This window comes from Drosophila eugracilis, unplaced genomic scaffold, assembly GCF_018153835.1.
Source record: "Drosophila eugracilis isolate 14026-0451.02 unplaced genomic scaffold, ASM1815383v1 contig_1197, whole genome shotgun sequence".
Taxonomy (NCBI): Eukaryota; Metazoa; Arthropoda; class Insecta; order Diptera; family Drosophilidae; genus Drosophila; species Drosophila eugracilis.
The window spans coordinates 2,602,632-2,625,812 of record NW_024571981.1 but is presented as its reverse complement, the minus strand read 5'-3'; the positions used below and the strand labels follow the sequence as shown (position 1 = coordinate 2,625,812).

At 36.4% G+C, this 23,181-nt stretch overlaps 8 protein-coding genes across 9 annotated transcripts in view; all 8 read right to left on the bottom strand.

Annotated features, from left to right (window-relative positions):
- Nucleotides 1-526: 526 nt before the first annotated feature.
- LOC108118402 (putative gustatory receptor 36a) lies at nt 527-1,308 on the bottom strand. The gene is made up of 2 exons (XM_017231078.2): nt 736-1,308; nt 527-679 (listed from the first exon to the last, which is right to left on the bottom strand). Exons 1-2 carry the CDS (start codon nt 1,306-1,308, stop codon nt 527-529), a joined length of 726 nt encoding a protein of 241 aa, XP_017086567.2.
- Nucleotides 1,309-2,117: 809 nt separating this feature from the next.
- On the bottom strand, nt 2,118-3,417 carry LOC108118401 (putative gustatory receptor 36c). The gene is made up of 3 exons (XM_017231077.1): nt 3,147-3,417; nt 2,323-3,077; nt 2,118-2,270 (listed from the first exon to the last, which is right to left on the bottom strand). Exons 1-3 carry the CDS (start codon nt 3,415-3,417, stop codon nt 2,118-2,120), a joined length of 1,179 nt encoding a protein of 392 aa, XP_017086566.1.
- Nucleotides 3,418-3,750: 333 nt separating this feature from the next.
- Nucleotides 3,751-5,050, bottom strand: LOC108118430 (putative gustatory receptor 36b). Its single transcript, XM_017231112.1, has 3 exons — nt 4,780-5,050; nt 3,962-4,716; nt 3,751-3,903 (listed from the first exon to the last, which is right to left on the bottom strand). The coding sequence occupies exons 1-3, from the start codon at nt 5,048-5,050 to the stop codon at nt 3,751-3,753; spliced, it is 1,179 nt and encodes a 392-aa protein (XP_017086601.1).
- Nucleotides 5,051-10,983: 5,933 nt separating this feature from the next.
- LOC108118431 (putative gustatory receptor 36a) lies at nt 10,984-12,304 on the bottom strand. The gene is made up of 3 exons (XM_017231113.2): nt 12,037-12,304; nt 11,202-11,956; nt 10,984-11,136 (listed from the first exon to the last, which is right to left on the bottom strand). Exons 1-3 carry the CDS (start codon nt 12,302-12,304, stop codon nt 10,984-10,986), a joined length of 1,176 nt encoding a protein of 391 aa, XP_017086602.2.
- Nucleotides 12,305-15,621: 3,317 nt separating this feature from the next.
- Nucleotides 15,622-16,159, bottom strand: LOC108118421. The gene has a single exon (XM_017231098.2). The coding sequence runs from the start codon at nt 16,101-16,103 to the stop codon at nt 15,729-15,731; it is 375 nt and encodes a 124-aa protein (XP_017086587.2). The 5' UTR covers nt 16,104-16,159; the 3' UTR covers nt 15,622-15,728.
- A 1,469-nt stretch (nt 16,160-17,628) lies between these two features.
- On the bottom strand, nt 17,629-18,455 carry LOC108118485. The gene has a single exon (XM_017231218.2). The coding sequence runs from the start codon at nt 18,183-18,185 to the stop codon at nt 17,811-17,813; it is 375 nt and encodes a 124-aa protein (XP_017086707.1). The 5' UTR covers nt 18,186-18,455; the 3' UTR covers nt 17,629-17,810.
- Nucleotides 17,629-19,029, bottom strand: LOC108118484. Its single transcript, XM_017231217.2, is given in 2 exon segments — nt 17,629-18,841; nt 18,844-19,029. Coding segments are annotated over 2 exon segments (429 nt in total). The 5' UTR covers nt 18,911-19,029; the 3' UTR covers nt 17,629-18,479.
- Nucleotides 19,030-19,042: 13 nt separating this feature from the next.
- Nucleotides 19,043-23,181, bottom strand: part of LOC108118482 — a 33,636-nt gene continuing 29,497 nt past the window's right edge. For both annotated transcript variants that reach the window (XM_017231214.2, XM_017231216.2), the window contains exons 5-7: nt 20,374-20,636; nt 20,184-20,307; nt 19,043-20,116 (exon numbers count right to left, since the gene is read on the bottom strand). In XM_017231214.2, the coding sequence (XP_017086703.1) occupies nt 20,016-20,116; nt 20,184-20,307; nt 20,374-20,636 (488 nt within the window). In that variant the 3' untranslated portion in view covers nt 19,043-20,015. The remainder of the gene's footprint in view (nt 20,117-20,183; nt 20,308-20,373; nt 20,637-23,181) is intronic.

Here is a 23,181-nt window from a genome sequence, read left to right as displayed (position 1 = left end):
ACAGCTCAAGCTCAAACAAACAAAAATTCAGAAAAAAAAAAACCGAATGGAAAATGGCAAACTTTTCCTGGCATTGGCATCCAACCTCGTCGTCGCATTAAAAGGCCAAAAATTCCCTTTGTTTCAACATTACATAATTTGATTCTCATTCGTATCGAAATACAAATCACATTAAAATTAAATTCACTCGGTTCTAGCCAAAGGCAATTTGTGGCAAATACATTCGTGTGCTCTAAAAATTTAATTTGACATTTTTGTCATTTGAGTTCGTATATGAAATTGAGCTGTTTGTAATTTTTATATTTTTGGTAATTTTACTGAAATGGTTTACAATTTTCAATCGAAACATATATCTTAACAAATAATCCTTTTTATATGTTTGGAAACGTATTTGGATAATTAGTTAATCGCCTTGGAAACCTTAATGAATGAATTCCTAATGGATACTTGCATTGTTGCATTAATCGCACGTAACAAAAAGAATGCTTACTAAAAGATTCACTGCCTTTTTATTTTTATTTTATTTTTAAAAGTTTTCCATGTCATATTGAATAAGAAATATTGAATGCGTAATGATTGAGCCACACATGGCAGCCGTAGAGCTGCGGGTGACTGGGAATAGTTTCATCACGTTTATACTCATCGGGTTCCGAACAAGTTGAAGCTGCAGTTTCTCAAACTTTGAAAAAGAAACTTCATTTTATAAGTATAACTGTATTTGATACAATATCTTACGGATTCCTCAAGGCGAACATCCAAACTAGATGAGAACAGTGTTCGCTCTTCTAATAGACGCACCATCTTATTGTGATCATCCAAAACAAAAAGTGTGTTTAACAGATTCAGCATGGCATCTAGATAGAAGAAAAAGTTCCAGACGAATGCCATGATTACAATATCAAGTGTCAAATTCAGATTCTCATGCCCATATTTGAAGAGACTATAGGTCATGTATAAGGCGACCACCGACGAGAAGTAGTATCCACCGTACACCATCACACCCTGTAGTCCAATTATTGCTCCAAGTTGGGTTATAATCCATTGCAGATGACTTTGCAATTTGGCAATATCGTCTAACTTATCCGACAAATAGCAACATCTTGTCATGAAGACACCCTTTCGCTTGGGAATGTGACTTAACATCTTACATTCTTCCACTAATTTCTGCAGCTCTGTGTTTATATGCTGATATTGTGACCGTATAAAAAGCATTACTAGATAGTGCTGCGATACAGCCAGATTCAAAATCGTCGAAGTCCAGAACTGCAGAGCCAAGCCCACCATTTGGGCGGAGTTCATTCCACCCATTATTTGTACAGTAATCGCAAATTGAAAGAGGTCAGTCGCAAAGCTGGTTAAGATCTTTATGAGGCACGCGAAACGGGACCAACTGTTTACAGGAAAAATGTTGGCCGAAAAAAGTCGAAGTATTTTCCTCACGAGGTCCATCAGCTGACTGCGTCGGTGCCATCTGTTGAGCACTGTCGAAAGCCCTGAAAAGAATTTTAATAAGAAATGCTATTTAATGATCCACTCCCACCTGCAATGGTTCTTAGACTGGACATTGCGATGACAGCATAAACATGTAGTTTATTTCCAAGGAGCATACTGAAATCGATGTGACGTGTCCAGAAATAAATATGGAGGATTAAAATAGCGATGTTGACCGCAGCGGCATAGAGAGTAGATCCCCATCGCGTGTAAACACATCCTGTCCTCCAGTCATGCTCAAAATTGCTCAATCCAACGACATGACAGTAAAAATTAACTTGTCCCAGCAACAAACCTACCCAATCGACCATTTCGAAAGACTAATTGCTGTTACTATCCACAACAAGGACATTCAAATATAGTTATGTCATCGGTTTGCTTAGCATATTCGATGGGTACTTTAATCTAGACGGTGTCTGATAATAATCCTATTTTTAGGCATTGAACATTATATCTCATCAAGATAAAAAGCTCATTTGTTTCGACCGTCATATTATACAATATAGTGTAACTAATACAAATAAAATTTGAAATCGTTTTGTAGAAAACGCTACAACCAGAAATAATTAAAAGTATAGAAATGCCAAAGTTAAACGAGTGTATTTTTTACAATGGGTGAATAAAAATTAAAAGTTTTCCATATCGTATTGAATTAGGAAGATTGAATGTGTTATGAGATTTCCAAACATGGCCATAGTGGAACTGCGATCGACTTCGTAGAATTTCATAACATCAATTTTTAAAGGATTCCGAATCAACTGCAACGTTAGGCTCTCAAACTGAAAAATATAACATTTGGATCTTAGAATTTGTATTCTTATTATAACTTACTGATTCCTCAAGTCGGACATCTAAGCCAGGAGCAAAAAGTGTTCGCTGTTCCAAAAGATGTAGCATTTCTTTGTGATCCTCAAGGACATTGATCATGACCGACAGATTTAGCATACCATCGAGGTAGTAGAAGAAACACCAAAAACAGGACAGGATCCAAGCGGTCAGTGTCATATTCATACTCGCGTAGCCATGCTTAAGGGTACTATAGGTCAGATAGATCGTGGATACCGAGGATAAATAGTACCCTGCATAGACCAAGGCCCCTTGAATCCCAAATGTTTCTTCCAACTGGTTCACAATTTTATGCAGTTGGCTCTGTATCTTGGCTATATCCTCCAATTTATCCGATAGATAACAACACCTGGTCATAAAAGCCCCCGGTCGCGGTGGATTCCAGCTTAGCTCCATGGCCTCTGCGATCACCTGTCGCAATTCGGAATTAAGTAGACGAAATTGAGCCCGAACAAACAGAATTATCAGGTAATGCTGCGATATGGCCAAATTCAGGATGGCCGCCATCCAAAACTGCAAGGCCATACCCAAGAAGAACTGCGAGTCCACTTGACCCATTACATTTAATATGAAGGCGGCTTGAAGGAGATCGGTGACTGATCCAGAAATAAACTTAATGAGAATGCCCTTCCTATATATCCTCTTCACCTGCGGCCTGCTAATATAAATCCGAAGTACCTGTTTCGTTAAGTCCATCAATCTTTTGCGCTGGTACCATCTGTGAATCACCGTAAAAAGTCCTAAAAAATTAAGAGATTTGTTTTTAAGAATTAACTCAAAAACAGAGCTCTATCAACAATAAACGATACCTGTAGCAATTCTCATACCCGCCATTATAACGACAACATATTCATGAAGCTTGTTTGCTTTGCCGAAAATCACATTCGCTATATTAGTATTCCCGGTCCAGTGATATATATATAAAATGAAAATAATAGAATCGATCGCAATTGCATATAATGTACTCCATTTGGCTGTGAAGACACGACCCGTATTCCAGTCAAATTCAAAGTTACTAAGACCGACTAAGTGACCATAATAGTAGAGCAGACTCAGTATCAAAGTTTCCCAGTCGAGCATTTCCGTGAACTGAAAGTGTCCTCAATTTTGGTTGTCCTTAACGGGCAATTGCTTCATGACTAAGCCTAATGTACTGATCCTGGAAAAGATCTGCTGATAAGATAGGGCCACGAGTGGAAGGCTAATAGAAAATGTTTATTAAGGTTAGTCAATGTAAAAATAGCCCTTTTGTGTTAATATATTGTGTGTTCTGTATATTAACAAACGAAAACATTTTTGTAAGATATTTTACTGCTGAAATGTACATTTAAAGTACGTCTTAATTCAAGTTCAGAATATATTTCAAACTGAAAATTTCAGAATCTTTATATATTTTTTAGCTCTCCATTCTATTTAAAAGTATTCCATATCAAACTGTATTAGAAATATCGAATTCGCTAGAACAGATCCACACATGGCCGCAGTAGAGCTACGGGTAATAGGGAAAATATTCATAACATCCATTTTCAGAGGGTTCCTCGCCAGTTGCAACTGCAGACTTTCAAACTGAAAGGAAAATGCATAAATATACGAGGTATATTCAATTATGAAAATAATATCTTACAGATTCCTCTAAGCGAACATCCAAACTAGATGCGAATATTGTCCTCTGCTCCAAAAGACGGAGCATCTCGCCGTGATGATCCCACATATACAACATATTAAAACAATTGATCAGGGCATCGATATAGAATACAGCGCACCAAATGCCGCCAAGAACCATGGAATTAACTGTCATATTAAGATTTTCATGACCATATCTGTATACGCTGTAGGTCAGATAATAAACACCAATGGATGATATATAGTAACCGCTATAAAACATCAGCCCCTGAATGCCGAATACCTCTCCCAACTGAGCCAAAATCGACTGCAATTGGCTCTGGACCTTGGCTATATCATCCACCTGATCGGATAGATAGCAGCATCTTGTCATAAAGACACCTTTCCGCTGTTTGAGGTAACTTAGCCTACGGCTTTCTTCGATCACCTGTCGCAGCTTCATATTAGCTATCTGGTATTGGGCCCGTACAAAAAGCATTACGAAATAATGCTGCGATAAGGCCAGATTTGAAATGAATGAAATGCATGTTCTTAAAAAAATACCCAACATTACTGTCTGTGCTTGGCGACTCGCTGAATCCACGAAAAGCAGCACTTGAAACAGGTCTATTGCACAGCCACTGAAGAGCTTCAGTAGAATGCCCCAGCGGATCATCTTTTTCACCTGGGGATTGGCCAAATAAAGACGAATTATATCTTTGGTTAGGCGCATTATTTGACTACGCTGGAGCCACCGGTTAAGCACCGTAATAAGTCCTGAAAATATATCATTTACATGAAGACTTAATAATTTGAAATAGTCTTTAGTTTTTTTTATACCTGTTGTGATCTTCAGACCGGCAATAATAATGGTAACATACTCGTGCAACTTATTTGCACTAACAAAAATCAAATTTGTATTATGTTTTTTCACGATCCAATAAAAAATAAGAGATATCGTTAGAACGGCATTCACCGTGAAGGCGTACAGAGAACTACGCCAGGATTTGAATACGCGTCCTGTCCGCCAGTCGTACTCAAAGTTGTTTAACCCCACGAAGTGGCAGTAAAAGTATACAGACCTCAGCAAGAAACCGACCCAGTCACCCATTTCGCAAAACTGAAACGCTGACTGTTTGTAGCCAGACTAATTTAGCTTAGTCCACAACTACCCCGATTCGATTTCAAGTATAGATATATCATATACAAAGATTCGTTACACTGAAAAATATTTATTTTGTTGAATAAAAATAATTCCAGAAAATAAGATTGTATTCATATGAGCAAGAAAAATGATTATTTGAATCATTTAGTTTATGTTTTTGAGTGCTTATAGAATTTCAATATGAATGGTGTAAGTATTAGCCAAAAAATTCCAAAAATTTGACATTGAAAATTGACCTTAATGGTATTCTATATCAAATTGAATGAGGACAATAGAATACATTATAATAGATCCACACATATTAGCGACAGAGATCCGAGTTATGGGAAAAAGGTTACATCCATACATAGTAAATGGGTTTCGCACTAGTTGAAGCTGAAAGCTTTCAAACTAAGAACAAAAGAACAAATATTAAAGATATAGATATCTATTTGATGCTGTCTTACGGATTCCTCAAGGCGTAAATCCAAACTGGTGGCAAATAATGTTCGCTTTTCCAATTCCCTCAACATTTCGTTGTAATCATCTAAGGCATAAAGCATATTAAAAATATTCATAAAGACATCCAATAAACTAATGCAGCACCAAATTAAAATTATAATTGCAGTTTGTTGTGCCGATTTTATATTGAAAAGATTATATTTGAAGAGAGTGTAGATGGAGAAGATCCCGATCGCCGAGTTTAGGAAGTACAAGCTGTATACCATTACCCTATGGATCCCAAAGATGTCTTCCACTTGGGATACAATCTTCTGCAGCTGATCTTGATGCTTAGCAATTTCTTCTATATTATCCGCCAGATCGCAACATCTGGCCATGAATATACCTCTTCGATGAGGAAGGTAACTTAACCTTTCGCATTCTTTGATCACATCTCGTAGCTGCTTAATTATATGTTTATATTGCAGTCGAACAAAAACAAAGATTAAATAATGTTGCCAAACATATAGGTTCAAAATTGACGCGATTAAAATCTGTAACCCGAAGACAAGGCCTTGAAACCCAAAATGTTTTAATGCGCCTAGCGAAATAGCAAAAAACAATGCTTGTTTGGCGAAACTTGTTACGGTTTTCACAATAATTTCTGGATGTAAATTTATGCTTTGGGGGCTCCTTAAAAACAAGCGGAGTATACTTTTAGTAAGGTGCATTATATCACTACGACGACGCCATCTGCTAAGTATTGTAAAAAGCCCTAAAAATATTAATATTAGTAGTGTTCAGAAAATACTTATTAGTACCTGCTATTATCCTGAGAGCATACGTACTGATGGTTACAAATAACTGCAGCTTGTTTCCTCTCTTAAACATCATATTGTAATCTAATTGCCAGGTCAGGCAATAAAGAACACAAATAAAAAGGGCTACGTTGATCGTTGCGGCGTAAAGTGTACATTTCCAGGTCTTGTAGACACGTCCTGTTTTCCAGTCGTACTTAAAGTTGTTTAAGCCAATCAACTGGCAGTAAAAGTAAACTGCCTTTAGCAACAAACCAATCCAGCTCACCATTTCGAATAACTGAAAGAGCTCTCAGTATAATTTCCATTAATGGAAAATATTTAATTGGCTCGAGCTGCCTGACAAGAAAATATTACGCCAATTCCAGAGATTTTTCAGATCAGATTGGCCTGTCAATATAAGTTTCTTCGCGTTGAGGTAAGCATTACAAAATTAAAACTCATTTGAATTACAAAAGAAAAACAATTTCATTTTTAGGGGGTATGGTGCATTATTTATTAAAAAGTAATAATATTTTTCAATGTGTTATTCTTATTAAAATGTTATAAATCTTTTTAAAACTTGTAATTAAATTAATTATATATTTCAATAATTGCAAATAATTCTAATCGATTTGCAAATCATATTGAATCAGAACTATTGAATTCAATATTACACTGTTACACATAGCTGCAATGGATGCATGATCCACTTGGAACATTCCCATGATTTCAATTTTCAGAGGATTCCGTACCAGCTGGAGTTGGAGGCTGTCAAACTAAAATTAACATTTTGCCATTAAAAAATAGGTCAATTAGATTGAAATATCTTACAGTTTCCTCAAGGCGAACATCCAACATAGAAGCAAACAATGTTCTCTCCTCCAATAGACGCATCATCTTTTTGTGCATAGCAATGATGGAAAAGCATATTTTAAGATTGAGAAAGCCGTCCAAATAGTAAAAGCAACTCCAAATAGATAGCACTTCAAGAAAACAATATGTCAAATTCAATTTCTCTGGACCATATTTAAACACACAGTATATCAGAAAGTTAGTTATGACTGAGGTCATGTAGTATCCACTGTAAGCCATCACCGCTTGAACCCCAAATACCTCCCCTAGCTGGGTTACAATCGACTGCAATCGGCTCTGAAGCTTGGCAATATCATCTAACTGATCGGATATAAAACAGCATCTAGTCATCACTGTACCTTTTTTCTGAGAAAGGTAGCTAAGCCTCTGACATTCTTGAATTAGTCGTCTCAGCTTCTTGTTTATATCGTGGTATTGCATCCAGATAAAAATGAGGACCATATTGTATTGTAATATGGCCATGTTCATAATTGACAAGGTCCAAAACTGAAGTACTAACCGGATAGGTAGCCCGGTAATTGTAAAATCCATTAAAACTACATTCAAAACAATATAGATGAGGTCCAATCCAATGCTGGTAAAGATCTTAAAGAATATCCAACGAAATTTCCTGTTTGTCGGTGGGTTACTCAGCATAAGAAGGGTAAAACGTCTGACTATCTGCATAAGTTGCTTACGCTGGCGCCATCTATTTAGAATCGTGCAAGTTCCTGAAAAAAATGTATCTAAGTCTGTTTTTCACTCATATATCTCACCTGCAACAATCCTGAGAAAACTTATAACCTCAGCCACACTGACGTGCAGAGGTTTTGCATTTCCATTTATTGTTTTAGAGTCAAGGGGCCCAAATGAACAATAAACAAGGACAGCAAAGAAAACAGAATTAATTGAAATGGCGTATAGAGTGCATTTCCAGGACTTGTATACACGTCCTGTTCTCAAGTCGAACTTAAAGTTATTTAAGCCGATCAATTGGCAGTAAAAGTTGCCCGCCTTTAGCAAGAATCCAACCCAGTTAACCATTTCGAAGAACTAAATGGTTCCTAGATGGGAATCCAGTTCATACCTTAAATTAAATTATACTGCACTGCCTGACAAGGAAATATTGCGCTAATTCCGGAGATTTGTCAGATCAGATTGGCCTGTCAATATTTTTACTATAATGTGTCGGTTATTTTTATATTTTGTGGGTTGGCTTCAGCGCTAACAAATTACTCATTTTAATGACTGTTTAATGAAAAATAAAAGAGGAAAATACCAAATAGGTAAAATATTATATATATCGGAAATGGTGCTATTTATTAAAGATATATAATATTATTTAATTAGAGTTTATGAAAAAATTCTAATGCGATTCCCCAAAAGTTTTGCATGTTATATTTAATAAGGTTTATTGAGTTTATTATTAGACTGCCACATTTTGTAGCAGTGGAGCCCTGTTTGGCAAGGAGCATTCCCATGGTTAATGATTTGTGGTTAATTGAAATGAAATAAATAAATATAAGTCAGGCTGCCGTCCACATAGTACACTAAGCTCCAGAGGCCCACTCTAACGCCCATAAAACCCGAAAAACTAAAATCGTGATCTTAAGATGGTACCCCATCCGAGTTCGCCCTCTGTTAGGCCCTCGAAGTCGCGGAAAACGGTGGCATTTATGATATTAAAATTTTCGTTTTCAATTGAACTTGAATACAAGCTTTTTTGTCAATACCAATCGATATACCAACAATTTTGTAACTACTATAGGTATTTTTTAAAGCGGTAATAAACTCGAAGTAGTGTTTTTTTATTAAATAGTTATTCTGAGAAAAAGGTTAAATCCTTTAGATGTAATAAGCATAACATTTTTAGCACGTGCAATTGTATAAGGTAAAAAAATGAAGATATTTCAAGCTCGGTTGGTTATTCAATTAATAGTGTTCCAAATCATACTGAATAAGGACTATTGAATTCATTATTATACTGCTAATCATGGCAGCAGTAGAACCCCGATCGACACGGAACATTCCCATGATTTCAAATTTAAGAGGATTTCGTATTATTTGCAGTTGGAAGCTCTCAAACTAAAGAAAAGAATCTTTCTTTTAAAAGGTGTATAACTACATATAACTATTACTACTTACAGTTTCTTCAAGGCGAACATCCAACATAGAGGCAAACAATGTTCTCTCCTCCAAAAGATTCATCAACTTTTGGTGGTTACTTAAAATATTATAAATAATTAAAAGACAAAGAAAGCCGTCCATATAGTAAAAAGAAGTACAAAGGCTGTAAAAAACAAGGCAGCTAGTGGTTAGATTCAGATTTTCTATACCATATTTGAAGAAAGAATATATTATATAGCTTCCGATGACGGATGTCATGTAGTATCCACAGTATGACAGCAACTGTTGGACGTTGAATGCCTCTGTCAACTGGGTTACAATCGACTGCACTTGGCTCTGAAGCTTAGCAATATCTTCCAACTGATCGGATAGAAAACAACATCTAGTCATAACCCCACCTTTTCTCTGAGAAAGGTAGCTGAGCTTCTGACTTTCCTGGATTAATTTTCGCAGCTTCTTGCCTAACTCATGATACTGCGCCCAGATGAAAATCAGTACTATATCGTATTGTAGCAAAGCCACATTTGTAATGGACAGTGTCCAAAACTGCAAACATAAATGGAGAGCTTGTCCTAAGTTAATTCGATCCACAATTTCTAAGGCGAAAGCAACATGACAGAAGTCAGTCGCTACGCTGGTGAAGATCTTCAAGAAAAGCAACCAACGAAATTGCCTTTCAGTCAGTAGATACTCCTGCCAAAGACGGATGGTACGTCTGACGATCTGCATCAGTTGGTTACGCTGGCGCCATCTATTTAAAATCGTGCAAACCCCTAAAAAATAATAAATTTAAATCTCTCTTTCACTTATTTATTTGTATTACCTCCAATAATCCTGAGGGCACTCATAGTCTGAACTAATTTGACGTGCAGATCGTTTGATGTTCTAAACAACGATAGATTTTCTATCGGTTTAATAAAAGAACAAACAAGGAGAGTACAAAGTGTGACGTTACTCGAAACGGCGTAAAGAGTACATCGTCGGGACTTAAAAACTCGTCCTGTTTCCGGGTCGTACTCAAAGTTGGATAAGCCAATAAGGTGGCAATAAAAATATACGAGTCTTAGCCAGAAACTTTCCCACTTAACCATTTTGCAAAACTGTACGGTTCAATGTAAAAGGGCTACATATTTTAAAGGCTACAATGGCACTGTGACTGACATAAACAAATGATACTTATACCGAATGGAAGTTTTTGTGATTAGATAAATTCAGAGTAATATTTCATGAAGAGGGCTTGGTGGTTGTATTGGAATGAAAAAGAAATTTATGTTCTCTATACAATTAAATAAAATGAGAATGAGGAGTATCTAATTAAATTGAACAATGTGCAGAGTCAGCAGGGAAATACATTCCTAAGATAGTAGCCCCAGGAAGCTCTCCATCATGGCAGAAACATGGATCACTTCGTGATCGAAGGATGAATTCCAGGACAGGCTACTCAACCAGTAACGGAAAGACTTATATTAAAAATTTCTATTTGCACTTGAGTCATTCCTTATCTTAGACAATCAAATGATTCATTATCATTGTCTGTATAATACAACTAATTGTCTGTAATTGTCATGCCTGGATAATAAATCAGAAATAGATGAAAGGTATCATTGCAATTGTTTCACCGCTAAGAAAACCCCAATAAATAAGCTAAAAAAATTATATTTGTTAACTGGTCAATGCAACTTAAAAATATTCCATGTCATATTGAATGAGAAATATTGAATGCGTTATTATTGATCCAAACATCGCCGTGGCAGAGCTGCGACTAAGAGAGAATAATTTGTTTACATCAATTTTGAATGAATTTCGAATTATCTGTAATTGGATGCTTTCAAACTGTAAGTAGGCAAACACGTTTTGATAATTTATATTAAGATATATTGAACCAACACTCTTCTTACCGATTCTTCCAAACGTACATCTAAGCCGGATGCAAACAGTGTTCGTTCCTCTAGAAGTCGTTTCATTTCATTGTGATCGTCTAGAACATTGAGCATGATGAACAGATTGATCATGGCGTCTAGATAGTAGAAGAAGCACCAGCTAATGGCTAATATTACAGAACTGATAGTCAGTTGTAGATCCTCCAAACCACTTTTGGTAATACTGTACATAAAGTAAGTGGTTATAATTGAGAAGACATAATATCCAGAATAAACCATCAATCCTTGGATGCCGACAAATTCATTTAACTCCGTCACAATGGATTGCAGTTGACTTTGGATCCTAGCTATATTATCTACTTGATCCGCCAGAGAGCAACACCTGGTCATGAAGCATCCCTTTCGTACAGGAAGGTGGCTTAAGATTATGCATTCGTTGATCACCTGTCGCAGTTCTGTATTGAGGAGATGATAATAAGCCCGAACAAAAAGCGTTATCAAATAATGCTGCGATGTGGCCAAATTTATAATGGCTGACATCCAGAACTGCAAAGTTAACCCCAATGACTGATTAGAATTTGTTCGAGCTACTGAATTCCAGGTGAGTGCAATTTGAAGGAAGTCGGTGATTATGGCTATGACAACCTTAATGAGGATTCCCCAGCGAGAAATTCTCTTAACCTGAGGTTTTGCTAGATAAAGACGAAGTACTTTTCTGGCCAAGCGCATTAATCGGGCTCTCTGGCGCCATCTATTCATAACGGTACATAGACCTGAAAAATCAATAACGGTTAGGAATTGGCTTTGGAAAAAGTTTGGAAAAGTATATATTCAAGATATAAAAAGTCCTGACCTGAAGTCATTCTCAGTCCGACCATAACCATGATGGCATATAGGTGTAGCTTGTTACCCTTACCGATGAACACACCGAAGTTAGTTTGCTTTGAAGATTGAACAAAAATGAGAATAAAAATGATGAAGTTGATAGCGATCCCGAGGAGGGTACTATTTTTGGATGTAAAAACTCGACCTCTTCGCCAGTCAATCTCAAAGTTGCTTAGTCCTATAAGGTGTCCATAATAGTAGATAACCTTCAATAACAAACCAGCCCAGTCGGACATGTTGACCAACTAAAAATGTTGTGCCTTATTTTGCTACGCCAAGGATATTCCATTTGTAACAATGACTTTCACTAACCTAATGTACCGATTGCTGACACAGATTATTTGTGATTAGATTGTATTTGAAGGACGAGAATAATTTATTGCTAGTACAACCTGGGCCTCGGATTAAATAAGGAATAAATATTTATTAACCTGGCCTGAGCATTGGGTTGGTTTGTCTTTCATCTGCCAGCAATACAGTTACTGTAAAGAGATTTATTTAAACCCAATGATTGAGTCACGCATCTAACAAAAATGATTTTTTGGTGGCTTAATTAAATACGATCCTAAAATAATGAGCATAAAGTTTACTTATTGCAATCGAGTAGGTATTGTTGTCAATACCAACTAGAATTAATGAATATCATTTAACAAATATGATAAAAATTTGTATGCTATAGAAAATGCTTTAAAAAATTTTCCATATCATATTGAATTAATAATATTAATTTTGATAAAATGGATACACACTGCGCGAGACCGCAGTTGGAGATGGAGCCTGTCAAATTCATAAAAGTATAAAAGAGAGCACTGAACTGAATCTTACAGGTTTATCAAGATGGACACCCAACCAGGTTCAGGCTTAATTACCTAAAAAATAAATCGACCCCTTGTAATAATAAATAATTTAAATTTTATTGATTATATAAGGGGTTTTGAATTACTTTAAAAGTATTCCATGTCATATTGAATAAGGAATATGGAGTTTGTTATTATAGATCCAAACATAGCCATAGTAGAAGTGCGGGACACTGAGAAAAGTTTCATTACTTCAATTTTAAGCGGGTTTCGTATCAATTGAAGTTGAATGCTCTCAAACTGCAATGAATGTATATTCAAGGTTAATATTAAACAATGATTAGGTAAGAAACAGCCTACAGATTTCTCCAGACGGATATCTAAAGTAGAGGCAAACAGAGTTCGTTCCAATATACGCATTGTCTCCTCGTAATCATCTGCTACATTAAGGGTGTTGAACAAATTGAGAACGGCATCCAGGTAGTAAAAGAAGCATAACGTGTAGAACAGAATTACTGATATCAAAGTTATCTGCAGATTCTCGTGCCCAAATTTTAGGAAAATATAGGTCAGATATGTCGTTGCTATCGAGAATATATAATAGCTGCAATACACCATCAACCCCTGTATTCCAGATATCTCTTCCATCTGAGAATTAATCGATTGGAGCTGACTTTGTAATTGGGATATATCTTCCAGCTGATCCGACAGATTGCAACACTTGGTCATGAAAACACCATGTCGCTGGGGAAAGTAACTTAACTTCCTGCTTTCATCAATTACCTTTCGAAGCTCTGTGTTAAGCAGGCGATAGAAGCCCCTAACTAATAACGATAGCAGATAATACTGTGAGATAGCCATATTTACAATGGCCGACATCCAGAACCGTAATGACATCCCTAAGCCATCGTAAGCTCTTCCACGGCTTATTGCATTCCAGGTTAATGCCATTTGAAAAACATCTGTCACTATTGCAATGATGATCTTGATAAGAATGTCCCACCGGAAAATTCCCATCACTTGCGGCTTTTTTAGCACTAGCCGAAGCACAATCTTCACCAAGCGCATCATTTGCGTCCGCCGACTCCATCTGGTGAATATGATAGACAGGCCTAGACAAATAGAACTGGTTATTGTCCTTATCTAATATTATGTATAAACTTATTTTTATATCCCACCAGTTGCTAATTTTAGTCCAAATACAATCAAGATAACACATTGGTGCAGCTTGTTTGCCTTTCCGATTATAACACTTATGTTAGTTTGCTTGGGAATTTGCAATATTAAGACAGTACAGATTACAACGTTAATCACGATGGCATAGACGGTACTTCTTGTGGATGTAAAGACGCGACCTGTTCGCCAATCAAACTCAAAATTACTAACACCGATAAAGTGTCCATAATAATAGACTGCCTTCAATAAGAAACCGACCCAGTCGAACATTTTTGCAACCTAAATTGGCTTTCGATTTCGCTCTGCTTTGGTTAATTCAGTTGTGCGAATGACTTTCAAGAACCTTACCTAATGTGGTGATTCCAGACACTGATTTTCTGATTAGATTACCATTCGCAGTGTCCTTAAAGTAAAATGGTATTGGGAATTAATCAATTAGGCTAGACATGAAACAGAGACTAACTAGTCCCCAAAAAACATTGATGCGAGTCTGTGAACTTTTTGTTGTCATAAATCAAAATGTCGTCGCAATCAAACCTCACTTATAGGCGCGATGAATCATTGTATTGCCAAAGTGGTGTAAGTGTCTATATATGTGAGGCGTGACCACAGTTCGTGTTGCGTTTCCGTTGCATATTCATGGCCAGTAAGCCTGGACAGAAGGGAAGAAAAACAACAAAAACACACAAAAATGGTTGTTGCATTAACCAACGTGTTTATGCTGCAATTTCACGCGGTTTTCCCACTAATTTGCTGGGGTGTTGGTGGAAGGGGGTGGATTGGATTATTTATACATTCATTCCGTCCGCACATTATTGCGAATTATCTATTCGATTGTAACGTTGTTTATCAATTTAATTTCATTTATCAGCAACACTGCCATATTAACACTTTCAAAAATAAGAACGTTAAGGCTTATTAAATATTATAGATAATTTCATAATTTGATAAGTAAACTAAAATAAGTACAGCCATATTTATCAAACTTTATTAAAATTGTCTTATTTTTGAAAAAATTAATTCAAATAATTTATAGTGCTTTGTTTTTTAAAATTGCTGATTCTTCGAAACTCGATCGGAGGTACATGAAATTATCGCTGCCGCGTAAGCATGGGCATGGCACTTTTATTAAATTTACGCTTATTGTATTTTAATTAATTATAAACAGGTAATTATGGTAAACAGACTGGGCCACCGTCGACCCATAAAACTGGGCTTACAAACATTACCAATTTACGACCAAGTGCTTGGCTGTACCGCTAAAGTGCCGCCCTGGGACGGGTAATTCGTATATAAAATTAATTTAAAACACGCCACAAGCCTTTCGACATGTACCCTTACCCTCAGTGCCATTTCAATGGATCTCCTCTGTTTTACTGCAGTTTTTAGTGGGCCTAAATGTTTGCGCCATAAAATTTTGCATAATACGCAGAAGTGTTGATAATGAGCGTGCAACTGTGTTTTTAAGGGGGGAAATTAGCGAAAAAGAGGTAGAAGAAATATCTTAATAAATGATTTTAAGGGCCTCTCAAAATAATCAAACCTTCTTGTATGCAGATAATATTTACCATATATTTGGATATTCAAAATCATATACAATATTCCAAAAAAGTTATAAATTCTTCCTGTTATAAAGAATATAAATTTGTATTTGAATTGAACAATAAAACCCTAACTCGTACAGATTTTAGTAACAGAAAAAGAGTTCGGATGGACGCACACTTCCGTATTCGCCATTGGTAGTCTGAGGATACTTGTATCCCACCAGGTGAGCCATGGAAACTTCAGTGTCTCTGTTTTCCTGACCAATCACAGACTTCGATTCGGAACGGAACTCCGAACGCAGGCGGTTCCTTTTCGCATAGTGCCCATATATTTTATCTCCGTATTTTTCCCGGCTTTGGGCATATAATAAACCATATTGGGAGTAATACTTCCTTTGGGCTTCTGGAAACCAGGACCAATTTTTCTGACAGTATTCCCGAGTCTTATCGATTTGCTTTGCCACAACGCGATAGTGTTTCAACTGATCCTCGAATACCACCTCATCGTACTCCTTCATCTTGGATTAAGAAAATAAATTCAAGCCAAGGCGCGTATATAATTAATGGAAACATATACTTTTAGGTGTTGTACTAAAGTGACAGACTTATAAAGAAGTACAAACTATGGCCTGTTGCGATTTAATATTGTGTATATAAGAAAAAGTACACAATAGAATAAACAAAATAAGATATATTTTTCAGGAGTATTTCAGCATACAAATTTAACATTGAGTATGTGAACTTCAACTAAAAGCTCACAGTTTTCTATTTAAATGGCGATTCCTTTGTGATGCATTTGATTTAATTTCAATCAATGTCGCCAACGGGCATATAAATCCAGAGCAGAACAGGATGCTGTGGAATGCAAATAAAAGACAAACCGGAAACGGAAATGCGGTCCTCTTTCAATAAAAAATCATTGCCCTTTGCTTGCTTTTCTGGACTTAATTTATTTTTTATTTTCATGTTCAGTTTTACAAACTAACTTTTTTTCATTTTCTTTGTCAAACATTTGATTTTATAATACTTACAAATAAATGCTAAACTGAAATGTTAACAAAGTTCATTGATGAAGGTTAATGAAGGAAGGTTAGTTCTTTGACTTAGCTAAAATGTTTTATTTTCCACCACTTGTTAGTTTCCATTTTCGTTTAGTTATATTATATTTTCATTGTTTTTATTTTTTAAAATTTACAACACGCACAAGATTTGCTTAGACTTAGATTTAGATTATGCTTAGAGACTTGCCAAGGAATTTTCCTGCTTATATCCTAAATAAATTTGAGTTCAAACGTCGCTGGCTATGTACAAGAAACATTCATTTTGGCTAAGTTTGAGGGGTTTTCTCCCCTGGCAGTCGATCAATGCCAAGCTGAGATGTATAAGATAAATTTGGCCAAGACCGGCAGCTGTTTAGTGGCCATTTGTAGCCATCACCCCAATGCATTTGGCCAACAATCGAACGGCTTTGTATGCAAATGAGCCATTGGATTGCATTTCTCACGCCCAGGTGAACCAGGCAGACATGCGATATACCATACATATGTTACTACCATTCAGCCTTCGCATGAGTCATGAACTGCTTTTGGCCTTTTGTTTGCTTCTTGGCAACATTGTTTGGACTTGAATGCATTCGATTGCGGTTTGTTGCGCATTCTCGCATTTTGCATGTCTCCGACAATTTCCACCTTTTTTGTTTTGCCATAAACTGCTCGATACCCCCTAACTGGCGGTATCAGACCTTAGGGAACTCTGACTCAGCTTGGGCCGAATTAGCATAAGCCAAAGGATTAGTATCATGCATGTGGCTAATTTCTCAAGGGGAGAATTTAACTTTACCTATTTGAAAGAATGATCCGGCTCGAAAGGAAATTTAAACAGCTAAAACTACCTCATGTGTTATTCTAGAGCTCTATTTTAGAATTATTCAAGCAATTTAAATGTGTGTTAAACAAAAGAGGTAAGTTCGCTGAAAAGTATTATTGTTTTGGAAAATCGTATTGTCAATTTGCAAAAGATATAGCTTACAGAAATAGTTCCAAGTGTATTAATATAGTTTTATTTATTGGAGACTATCAGTTACACCTCACAGGAATTTAAATACTTTTCTTAGGTCTTTAATGTACATCTTCATAGGCTTCGTTACTGTACTAAACCGTATAGTGTTCTCTTGTTCCAAAACTTGTCTGCCAACATAAATTTGAATTTCAGATTCCATAAAATTTCTAATAAATCTTGAATAGACGCATTGGTTTAACACTTCCATATTCCGCATTGGAAGTACGGGGTGCCTTATAAAAGATTAAATGATCCATAGAAAAATATTTGATCTTCGAGCGTCGCTCTTCGAACGAACGGGTATAGTACCTATGCTTTTCTCTGAGGCGATTTCTATTCGCATAGTACTCAAAATGATTGTTTCCGTACTTCTTTAGACTGTCTCTGTAAATCTCGGCATATTGCTCGTAATGCTGTCTTTGAGCCTCCGGATACCAAGAGCACAGCTTCTCCCAAGTTCGGCGAGTCTCCTCGATTTGGCTGCCCACGGTTCTTTGGTGCAGCAGTTGGTCTGTGAATATTACCTCCTCATATATCTTCATTTTTTCGGTATGTGTAAGAGGAAGTTTTGTTGGTTTGCTTTATTTTATATTTTTTATTTTATTTTTAGTTTTTTTGTTGTGTGGCTAACACCTGTTAACTGCAAGTTGTTATTTTCTAAAGTGACTAAAAAGGCGAAGGGTACCCTGTTCGCTTAGAGAATTGTTCTTAAAAATCATAAAAAATGTACCCTTTAGGAGGCTAAAAACAACAGTCTTAACACACAAATGTATGCAAAAGAATATAAAGGTTTCGAAAAATACAGTTTAATGATACTATAATTTAACAATTACTGCCTAACTTGGACTTTTCAAATTACGTGATGGAGATTTTAACAAGTTCAGAAAGAGATTTAGAAGCAGTGAAAGAGTTGCATGGGCTTGTACACTTCCATATTGCCCATTTGAAGTAGGGTATGTCTTGTAGCCCTTTAAGTGGTCCATTGATCTTTCCGACTTTCTCTTTTCCCGATCTTTATATGATTTGGTATTACGCCTATACTCTTCCCTAAGATGATTTCTTTTTGCATAGAACTCATAGTGATCGTTGCCATACTTCTCCAGGCACTCCTCATAAATTTCAGAATACCTTGCATACACAGCCCTCTGGGCAACCGGAAACCAGGAACACCGCTTATCCCAGTTACGCCGTGTCTCCTGATCAGGGTGCCCACAGTTCTGTGGTGCAAGAGCTCATCCGTGAAGATGACCTGGTCATATACTTTCATTATGTAAATAAGTGTGTAAAGAAACGTTTTAAAGTTTTCTTTGTTTAACGAATTAACAGCGAATGAAATTCATATTTATGTTTCGAAAATGATTACATAGTCAATGAGTAGTTCGCTCTGTAAAGAATATTTTGAAGTAATGATAAATTTCTATTCAAAGTTGTTAAAAGAAGAAGTTTTTAACTTTTGGTCTAAAACATTTCTCAGCTGGGCATTGATTGAACCGATAACATTCAGATACACACACATACTTATATCGAGACTCTGGCCAAATTTTAAAGTTTTTAACTTGTGCAATCCTCGGCTTCTTACCAGGCTATTTACAGGCTTCTGATCAAAAATACTTATAGATATATTTCTCTTTGAGGAATTTTTGGAATGCAAATGCAAGTTTTGCCTAATCGTTGCTTAGCTTATTTTCTGTCTAGTAATTTTTTATAGTTACGTCTTCACTTTTCTTAATTTTAATGCTATAAAGTTTAGATTTTTTGCTTTACAATTTTCTTACACTTGCTTAGGTTCTAAAGTTAAGTTAATGAAAAGTTCGGTTAGGTTAAGTTGTAGACTTGATTTGGTATGAAGATCAAAGTGAAAATATGTTATTTTTACAATCGAAATGCTTGGTTTCTTTTGATATGCCCGAAGAGGGTGGATAAAATGGAAAGGAAGCTAAAAATCAGATCGAATTGGTTGACTCTAAAGAATTTCCTACACGGTTTTACTTCCTTTCGTTTTCAAAATGAAGAAAATATCACAAAAGATCAACGGATGTTTTGCCTAAACAACGATTTTCTTAGAACTACATACAATTGCCTAATATTATGAATAAATATTTACAGTTGCTTAGCCTCTGCTTAAATGCTCACATTGAGTAGTTACCATTTGGGTATTTTAGTTTAATATCTGGCTCTTAATTAGTGGAATTCGGATTCCTCTTTTCATGCACACATACATCGATTGAATTTTAAAGATAACCAATGGCTTTGTTATAAATAATTCCTTTGGATTTTGTCTCAAAGTTTTTGGCATAGGATATGTCTGCTTTTTTGAATGGCTCTGCTAGTTTATGGGCTTTTAGTTTTTGCGATCCTTATTCTTCGAATAGTTAACTGTCTCTTGGCCAGGTCCAATTGTGAAACAGCAGCAGGAGGATAACCGGAGGCAGTAAAGTAATGAGGCCGGATGGGAGCTTTGATGCTGCAGCAGCTGTGGAAATATAAATTATTAGGTAAAAAGTCTTGGATAGACATTTAATATATATTTTAGGATATACCAATCGTGCTGGATTTGGCAGCCACCGTCTCCCGAGATTCCAAAGCCGGAGCCCTCTGCTGGCGATCGCTTTCCACACTCTCCTCGTTGCTCTGCAGATAAAGTGAGCTGATCTTGGCCACGCACTGCGGGAATAAACAATACAACAAGGTTATAATGATGAATATTGATTGTCAGCTGTCAAGACCCACCTTCAACTTCATGTCACCGTGCTTGAAGTGGTAAGCCCGCACTCGGAACTCCAATCCCAGGCGGGCCATCTCCAGTCCATCCCGATTCACCACCACCTTGTCGAACTGCCGCAGGTGCGTCTTTTGCACTGGTTCCCCGTTAATTAGCCAGCTCAGGTGACAGACGGGCTTGGACGGCGACGAGGTGCAATTAACCCGGACTGTGTCTCCAATTTGGTAGCGTGGCTGCCCGCCGGTTATCTTCGGTCCGTGGTTGGGAGTCACTGAAAGGGATAGTAATTAATAAGTATGTTTACACTAAGTATAACTAATAATACAGATAATAAATGGTTTTAATTATCTTAGATTAATTTTATTAAAGGCATTTATACCTCCTCAATTAATGGTTTTGCTTGATATTTAACTTGACTCTTTTACTTAATTTCTTATTCATTTTATTAACCGTTTAATATTTTATTTCGCTTTCCCTCCCATCATTTTCCAGGCATTTAAGACTGTTTTGGATTTGCAAGGATCTGCTGCACTTTAATTAAATTCCCCTGAACATCGTCCACCTTTCCTTTCACATAGAATTCACTGCCTTGATCCTCTGGCCATACCCTCATTTGTAGTCTCGCCTGAGCTTAGTTATTTAATTTTAATGAGCCGGGAAAATTGAATGTTTCCTAGACAAGAACTAGCTCGCCATTTTGTGCCAGGTTCTCTGCTTTTCCATCCGCATTTTGCCATCCTCCTGGCTGTTTTATTTTATATGCAGCATCGCTTATTTGCCCCACTGCCCCATAAGTAAAATAAGGAGAATGCGGAGGAATGGGCACTTTCCTCATGGAGGCTGGCCAAACAGTACCAAGATTTATGTAGAGATTTTCGCCAGGCGGTGGGTGGATGAATGTGAAAAGGTGGGGAAAGAGTGGGTGGTACCCAGAAAACAAGAATGAACTTTCGTTTTGGGCATACGAAATGCTTATTCAAAGTTTATTTGGCCATGTGTATGTGGGTAGGAGTCTGTCCTGCAATGTTCTGCTGTGTGGGTGTTTTTGTTTTAGCCCATGAAAGTGTATTTTTAGGAGGTGGAGTATGGGAGGGCATCTGGAGTCATCACCCATTTCCTACGCCTCTGGGCATATTTCCCTCGCATAACAGAAGTAATACAAAAATACAAGAATAAAATTAGAGCACAGAGAATAATAGATTAGACAGCAAATAATTTATTGGAAAAAACTGCTGTTAGTAGAGCAAATTACTAAACGTGATTATCGAAGCAATGTTTTCTAAGAGCACAAGCATTTTAGAAAATTAAATTTCATAACTTTCTGAAAATACGAAAGTTTCTACTATTTAAACTACCACATGCACCATCCTCGTTCTCTTCCTCGGCTTACTCCTTCCACCTTTTATCTTTATCCACATAGCTTGTACAGAAATAAAAATCAAGTCAAGTGGGAACAGGACCAGAATCAGGACTCCTCCTCGGGCGAGGCCCATGTCCCCCATATCCACCACCTTTCTCCTCATCTAAGTCGAGTGTTTTCTGTATGCATTAGAAATATTCGCCCATACCAAAACCAAAAAAATCGAGAAGGAAAATCTTCTTCCCCATAACGTTGCGGCTGCTGAATGTATGTGTGAGCCATAAAATAAAATTAATTTTTAATGGTTTTAAAAATATTAATTTTCCTTAGAAGTCGCAGGGTGTTTTTGTTGCTCTTCCCTTTGGTATGCTGTGGCTTATGGCCAGTTCGGATCTATATTCAGCAAAGTCCAGTCCATGCACTCAGAAAAAGAGGTCTTACTAGATTTTCATGGACTAAAGTTTTCAATATTTTTATATGGATTTCATTATAAATTAAATAGTCGTAGAGTCGTATAGAAAAAAAATTATTACTATTAATTTATAATTACAAAATCACTTAAGGAATTAATTCTTCTTTCGAATGAAATTTTTTCTTCAGCGTAATCATACTGGAAAGGTTGCCTTTTCCAGGATTGCATTTCCCTCTTCCGTTGGCTTATTTGTAATTTATAAAGTGAAGTTTACTTTGCTATGGTTCTCCTCTCTTCCATGTAAACTTAATTTTCTCCATGCAACTGGTAAAGGCTGAGGGAGAAGGTTATACAAAGGCCAACCATGGAGCAATCTAAAAATCCAACTTGAAGAAATGCATTTTTGATAAACGCATTTGGACAGATTGAAAATATTATTTTATGTTTTCATTTTGTTGCCATTCTAAATTTAATTCTTCTTTGTCACAAGCTGCCGTAGTTGGCAAATATACCTATATAAAAACCAAGAAAATAAATCTTTTGGTTTATCAACAATGAAAGTTTATCAAATTTGAAGGGTCCTTTGAACGTCAGCAAGCAAATGAAGTAAAAAATATAAGTGGAAGTTATACAAATATTGTTATAAGTTATACAATTTTAATATCAAAGAAACGAAAAATCTTCAACTCATTAAAATTACCTTTAAGCTTTTACACTTCTGCGCCAACAGAAAGTCCGAACTTTAATTAATGGATGACCTTATAAATTCAACTTTATCTTGGCCGTATATATTTATTACCCCCAAATACCAAAGTCTTTGCTTTAACCCTCAGCTCACCTGCTAGGATTGGGGTTATGTTCGGATAATTGCTTATATATATTATGTGAGCATTTTTTAAGTCAACGCCATATTGTCGCACTTAAATTTTATTTTGCGGCATAAATCTAGGGAGACAAAACGTGGCGGAAAAGGGACACGTATGTCTGTATGAGTTGGCAATTTATTTTGGCCAGACTTAGCACGCAACGATAAAGGACACACAA